Source organism: Carcharodon carcharias, chromosome 5 (genome assembly GCF_017639515.1).
Source record: "Carcharodon carcharias isolate sCarCar2 chromosome 5, sCarCar2.pri, whole genome shotgun sequence".
Classification (NCBI taxonomy): Eukaryota; Metazoa; Chordata; class Chondrichthyes; order Lamniformes; family Lamnidae; genus Carcharodon; species Carcharodon carcharias.
Genome location: NC_054471.1, coordinates 73,537,521 through 73,544,802, shown reverse-complemented (window position 1 = coordinate 73,544,802; position 7,282 = coordinate 73,537,521). Strand labels below are relative to the sequence as shown.

General features: G+C 43.8%; 1 protein-coding gene across 1 annotated transcript; it reads left to right on the top strand.

The window, feature by feature from the left end:
• The first annotated feature begins 5,988 nt into the window (after positions 1-5,988).
• olig3 (oligodendrocyte transcription factor 3) lies at positions 5,989-6,783 on the top strand. Its single transcript, XM_041188611.1, has one exon. It carries the CDS (start codon positions 5,989-5,991, stop codon positions 6,781-6,783), a length of 795 nt encoding a protein of 264 aa, XP_041044545.1.
• The last annotated feature ends 499 nt before the right edge of the window (positions 6,784-7,282 follow it).

The following is a 7,282-nucleotide window of genomic DNA, read 5'->3' as shown; positions in this document are numbered from 1 at the left end:
GTACATTTATTATTTTTCACATATTTAACATGAGTATTTGAGTGGATATTGATGTTTCAGTACTAAGCCCTTATTTGCAGCTGAAAGGGTGGAAGATGTAGCACCTAAAGTGCCACGTGTGGAAGTGCCAGGCAATGCTGGTCCTGCTGATCCATGTGTGTGGAGCCAGCTGAAGGTTCTTTGGATTAAATTGTCACGGGTGTCCCTGCCTCCTTGGTGTAATAGCAGGTCAGGGTGCTGCCCTTCATCATCGCCCTGTGCTTCCTCATCCTCTGAGCCACTGCTGGATTCATCATGTGCAGCTTCATCCAGGGCTTCAAGGTCTTCAACATGAACTGCATCCCCCCTTTCCAGTGCAAGATTGTGCAGAGCGCAGCATGCTACCACAATCAGAGAGACGCAATCTGGGGGGTACTGGAGTGTGACCCCTGAGCGGTCCAGGCATTGGAAGCACATCTTGAGAAGACCGATGGCTCTCTCCACCACAGCCCTTGTGGTGCCCTGGCTCCTATTGTACCGATGCTGAACTTCTGTTCTTGGACGGCATAGTGGTGTCATGAGCCACCTTCCCAGGGGATAACCCTTGTCACCCAGCAGCCAACCATCCAGCCGAGCTGGAGCACTGAAGAGCCCCAGCACCTGGGAGTGTCTGAGCATGTAGGCGTCTTGGGAACTGCCTGGGTACCTTGCACATACTTGTAGAATGGAGTGGAAGCCCTTCCTGTTGATGAAGGCACCAGGTTCACCTGCCATGGAAGATTTAAAGGTACAATTTATCTTCCAATTTTTTTCCTCAGTCTTCCAATTTCTGGAGTCCCTGTGACGAACAATTTCTGTGACCAAAGGAACAAAAAAGTCATCAGGTGGCAGGCCTCTGCCTGCAGGATGTGCACAGAAACGGCCGGGGAATGACACTGCCCCAGTCCTTCCTCCCCACCCCCGGGGAGTGCCACCCAGGACCTATTTAGGTGTCTCTTCACAGCACTACCGCTGAGACCAGCAACTCAGTTGAGCGGGGTGGCGTCAAACGCGCCTCCCATAATTTAGTGGCACCATTATACTCCAAACCTAACTTCCTTAAATGTGTTGATTTTACTTTATTCCAGCCTCCGTTAGTTATTTTTAATCCCCTGCATGTTGACTTGATTGGAGGACCATGAGGCTTTTCACCTCGTCCTGTCTCTGTCGTGAACTAATTGAACCCTACTGAAACTTTTCTTATAGAACAGAATGAGGAGTTGAAAGTTTCTTTAAGGAGATTGGGCAATATGTTGATTTTTGGAAATGTTGCATTTTGATTATGGTTCAGCAGCTTGTAAGTAGAGCTTAATAAATATATTTCACTCTAAAGGAATCTGCCTTGTAATAAATACACAATTTCATAAAATTATTTGAATTGCAAAAGTCGCCTGCGTTAACACTGAAACAAACGGCGGATTGTTCCAAGATGTGTGTGGCGGAGGGGTATCTTAGTGTACACATTGATCGAATTAAATGTGAAATTTGTACATTTCTATGCTTATCAATTCAGCATTAAGTTTCGCTGAATTTTAGGCGGGGGAAGAGGTAGTGGAGAGAATCTGTTAACAGTATAGCAGTGTGCTGGTACTTTTGGGCTAGGCAGCATTTTAAATCTATCACACTTTGGTATCTGAATTATAGGCATCAATGTAATCACAAGCGCGGTGACATGATTAAACCTAGGTGCGAATCAGTGATCAGCGGTCATTGCCTGGTAGGTTCTCTATTGCAGTCTCATTCATATTCCTTTGGAGGGCACGGGAAACCATATACAATATACTTTTATGCAGAGATTATTGTCATTGTGGTTGAAGAATGCTTTCCTGTTTGGCGATTATTTTAATTTTCATTGTGTGATAAACTGCACCAATAAGTCTAAAAGGATATCATTCAGCAAATGATATTTTACCATTTCAAATATGGTCCAACTTCATATTATGAATTGAGTTCTCCCGGCTGTTAGCTATCATATTTCACTTTATAGTTTATTAACTATTCCGGAAACCTTTCAATTCAAGGATAAAGGTTGGCCTATAGTGTCTGTGACGGTACGACTGGTGTTAATTTTGCTCAGTGCCCCCCTCCTGCCAGCCACGAAGAGCGGAGCTTCCAGCACAACCCAGGCACAGATAGCCAGCCCCGGCAGCTTTCCTTCTAGCTGTGCTAAATTGTGTAGTGTGCAATCAGTGTGTGCTTCCCTGCTGGGTTGATTTCCTTTCCTGGGATAGCTGGGAGTAGGCAAGAAGATTCCCTAATGTCCTGCTAAGAGAATAGAGATTCCAGCAGCATCTCTCCCAGAAGCCTTCTCCCCTTGTCACCTCTCTCACACTGGGCCACTTTTAAAAGATCTTCAAGACCCTGAGCCACTTGCGCTTAGATCTATGTGTGCTCCCCACTCGTACAAAGAAATCCAGATTAGTAGGATTAGAGGAGATTCACATATGTCCAGTTCAAGCAATTGGTATTCAAAGCTTTACACTTTCAAATGCCACCAAGAAAGAAAAGAGAGGAAAGGATACCTCCTTCCCCCTCCCCCTAATGTTTGCGTTCAGCACGCTTGCAAGAGACAGCGCTGCCTGAGCACTGTGACACCGAGCTGAGGTGTAAACGGGCCGATGGGCATATTGTACACATATCAGTAACTTGCACCACCGGGAGACTCCGACAGGCTTAATCCCCAATGTGAATTATGAATATCTCGGTACTTCTTTTTCTTTTCAGAAGTTCTCTATAAATGCACGTTATAGCACTGTCCGTGCCCGCTGTCGAAAGCACAGTAATTAAACAAGACATGGAGTATAAACTCAGCTTCGCATTCAACAGACATTGCGTTTCACCAGAATTTCCCTTCCTATGCATGGAGCGGATGAAGCTATAGAAACAATTTTCAAGTAATTTAAACTGCAATGTATTTACCACACTTACTAAAGGCGAATGGCAGGTAACAGAAAATAATCCTGTCTAATGCCTTTCATCTTAATTATTTGTATTTGAGTATAGGACATGTAGATAGTAGATGAACTACATTGGATACAAGTAACATCTTTAGGAAGCTGTTAAGTTCACACAGTAGAAAAGTAAAGACATTTATATCTGAAACAGCAGCCAGACTGTGTGTGAATTAGCCAGCAGGAGTTTGTAAATATCCGTTTTCTCCTGAAGGATATAAGAACATGTTTTTTTAATAGTGAGCACGGTCCAGCTTTGTCTGTAAAACATCCCATTTTCATAAAATATGTAGACTTATTAGCCCTGACTGGTCACAGTTATTCTTGCCTCTCATTTTAAAAAGTTTCGCCCATTCACCAAGGAAAAGACAAGTGATCTGAAAGAAACCAGAGGGTAAAACTTCCAAACACACTTAACACACAAGAAACGTGAGATGTGTCAACGCCTCTGTCCTCCTGAACACTTACATTTGCAAAGCAGGTCACTATGAAGGAAATGGGGTCGATATCACATGTGTGTAAAGAGCTCATTTATATATCGACAACAGCTCGACAACTTCTGGCCACCTTCTCCATTTAATCAGCGCCTGCAGGTGACTGGATAACTGGTTCCGAAAGGTTAGTGTCTTGTAGCCCTTTCCGCTTCGGCGAGAATTAGCCAGAGCAGAGAGACTTGTAAAAACAAAACTGACCATCAAACTTCTGTAACAGTATCTAGCTCCCCGCCACTGTTCTTTCCTAAAGGAGATATTCGCACATGTAGTGGGCTAGTCAACAAACAGATTGCTCCAAGACTGAAAAGGCAAAATCATCCCTAGTTATGGAATTTAAACTAAAGTGTCGGCCTTGGACACTTTATTTGGTGACATTCACACGGAGAGATATGGTAATCTCGGGGTGAAATAATGAGCCTTAATTTCAACCCACCTTGAGGAAGTGGTAATGGGCATTCCCAGATGCCAGTGCCGGTTAACAATTTAATTTACAAAGTATCCCTTTTTATCACTCAGAATATAGAACTGTGAACGGTTTGGCTTTTGGGTTGTACTTTCCTTGTTTTCCAGAGGGCTGGTAGCATGGTTTCCGCTTGTTTTTCTTTAATTTCCCCCTGACCGATTATTTACCATAGAAATAAATGAGAGCCCAAGGGAAATACCACTTGCCTCGGTGTGCGTTTACCTTTTAATTATACATTGGCAAAACACACACACACACACACACTCATGATAAAGTCACAGTTATAACACAGTAACAGGCACGCATAAATAAACACAGGCACTAAATGCAGATTGAAACACAGACACATACTCAAGCGGAGATGCACACATACACGTACAGGCCGAAGTGCACATCAATACGAGAACAGTCCCAATACTGGCAGATTGAGAGCAGTGGGTGAGAACTTTCTTCTCTGTCCGTACTCCTGTGAATATCCTGTTCGCAGCCTGCAGAGGGTATTCAGGATGCTACTTACTAACCATTTGCTTCCACGATTAACGATCCGACAGTCTGGTTTTGATGATTTTTCGATTATCTTTAAATATATAGGGTTAACCTTAATGCATTGCCTACAAAATGTGATGACTCATTTAACCAATTAACTAGTTTACTATAACCGAAAGAGGTCATTTGGATCGTACACAGCTGGTTGACAGTGTTGTTTATTTATCAGGCATTTCGCCTGGAATGAACACATCTTTACACAGTTAACACTCTGATCCAGATCAACGCGTGATGCAAATAACGTTTGACAACAAAAATTGCGTTCGTTTAAAAAAAGTAAATTGTGTTTACGGTATTTTCAGAGGTGTAAGAGCTGATTCCGTTCATATTGGTATTTTAATTTGTTAATAACATAACATCTACATGCCCACATCATGCATGTTGTTTCATCATTGGGATCCTTACTAAACAAGGTATCCTCAGGGTCACTGATCGGGCTGTCCTGTTTCCCAGGATAACACTGTGAATGTTAGTTTTGTGAGTTCGCTTTCCCCTGCAGTTCTGTTCTCTTTCTCTCGGTGGGCTCTGCGGTTTTCAGTCGCTGGGAGGCGGTATGTTTCTCTCTCCTCAGACCCTTGTTTGCTCTCATCTTCCACCCACAGGCTCTGTAATCCCCCGTTTCTTATTCAATTGTCCCATTTCTTGATCCGAATCGTTATCTCACAACAAGGATTTTCTTGGAATCTGTTCCTCGATGCTTGTTCGATTGCCTAAGTGACCACCTTTTCTTAACAACATAATTACTTATAGAGATGCATTTTTCACGATAAACACGAAGCACTGGTGGGTTATTTGCATATTTTCTTCCAGTTGTCTGTCAGCAATTGCATGGTTTAAACTGTAGACTTGAAACGTTTACACAAAGTCAGCAATGTTTAGTTTAAAACTGCTGGTGTATCTTACTCTACAGCACACAAACTACAATATTGAAGAAAACTCGTGCATAAACCCAGAGATTCTGAAAGGCCTGCCTGCTGCTGAATATGTGTTTCTTTATGCGGGGATTTCTTCTAAATGGTAACTTCTAGCTTATCTGAATCACAAACTTGAAAGTCTGGGCCAATTCACATACTGCTATTTAAATGTTCGCTCGCTCCGAGGTAAGTCTCTCTCTCTCTTCAGATCGCCCATGGCAGGGTGTCCCATAAAGAAAAGCACAATGAATATGAATAGGACAGAGCTAAATGGAACCGTCAAAGCTGCGCCGCCCTCAATGATCTCCACGTCATACTAACAAGACCATTATGTATAGGAGGGAGCTTTGTTTCCCTGCACTCTGCACCTCTATAAAAAGCTTCTTTTAAAACCAAATCTCGTTCAACATCACAACTGGCCAAGAGGTCCAGCCTGCTTGGGGAGCGCTTCTGAGTTTATAGGAACCGCTGTGTGTGTGTGTGTATGTGTGTGCGTGTTTTTTGTTGTTGCTCGTTTCTGTCACTGACGTTGGAGGTTGGCATCAAAACAAGGTCTCAAACTATTGACTAGAGAACATCTCATAATAACGAGAGGCAATAAAATGAATTCTGACTCGAGCTCTCTCTCTAGCAGAGCTTCGTCGCCAGACGTGGACGAAATTTATCTGAGAGATCATCTCCAGCATCAGGACTCCAGGATGAATTCGGTGTCTTCAACGCAAAACGATCTGCTCCAGCAGCTCGCCAATGAACACAATATAACAACCCTCAACAGATCCGAGGACAAGACGGGAGGCAAGTTCAAAGTGAAAAAGCAACTCTCGGAGCAAGACTTGCAGAACCTTCGACTGAAGATCAACGGGAGAGAGCGCAAAAGGATGCATGACCTGAATCTGGCGATGGACGGGCTCAGAGAGGTCATGCCTTATGCCCATGGACCGTCAGTGAGGAAACTTTCCAAAATCGCCACTTTGCTGCTGGCCAGAAACTACATCCTGATGCTGTCGAATTCTCTGGAAGAGATGAAAAGATTAGTAGGGGAGATTTACGGCGGGCATCATTCAGCTTTCCATTGCGGGACAGTAGGACATTCTGCTGGGCACCCAGGACACTCCACATCTGCCCATCAGGTCCATCCCATCTTGGGCAGTGCCCTGACCTCCTCTTCTTCCTCAATCTCGGCTTCTCTACCGGGCATCAGCGCGGTGAGACCTCCTCATTCACTGTTGAAAACGTCCTCCGCGCCTCCTGTACCGTTAGGAAACACCTTTCAGCACTGGGCAGGATTGCCATGCCCCTGTACCATCTGCCAGGTGCCACCGCCACCTCACATCGCAGCCCTAAGCACAGCCAGCATGCCAAGGCTCTCTACAGATGGTAAAGACTTAATGAAGTAAGGTCTGATTTTGCCAGCTGTGATTATTATTAAAAGAAAGACGCCGCGTTGCATAAGAAGATTGACTTTTGAGTTGCATTAAAAAGACTGACCTTGTGTTGTATAAAAACCAGACTGTCAGCTAACTCCAACAGCGAGATCTGATTGCATGCATGCTTGTTTTTTTTGAATTGTGAATTTTGAAATCGGCATCTCGTGTAGCTAAGCAAGTTACGAAAAATGCAATTCCTTGTAACAAGGATTTGGTACTTTTGGGTATTTCTTTAACTGTATAAATAATTCACACCGACAGACGCATGGGAAGCAGTGCAAATACAGCAAGAGCAAGCAAGAGATAGAATGTGATTTTGCCAGTGTTTCGAATTCCTATAGTGCAAGATTGCTGAAATGTAGTTGTTAGCTGAGGTGTGTCTATGTTGTCCACGTCTGCTCAGATCCGCATGGCTTGTGGCATACAAATTCGTTGTAAAAGAAATCACACGTTCTTCAACATTTGCTGC

Excerpts from the sequence above, each read along its gene's own strand:
- olig3 (XM_041188611.1), top strand. The coding sequence starts at position 5,989 with ATGAATTCTGACTCGAGCTCTCTCTCTAGCAGAGCTTCGTCGCCAGAC.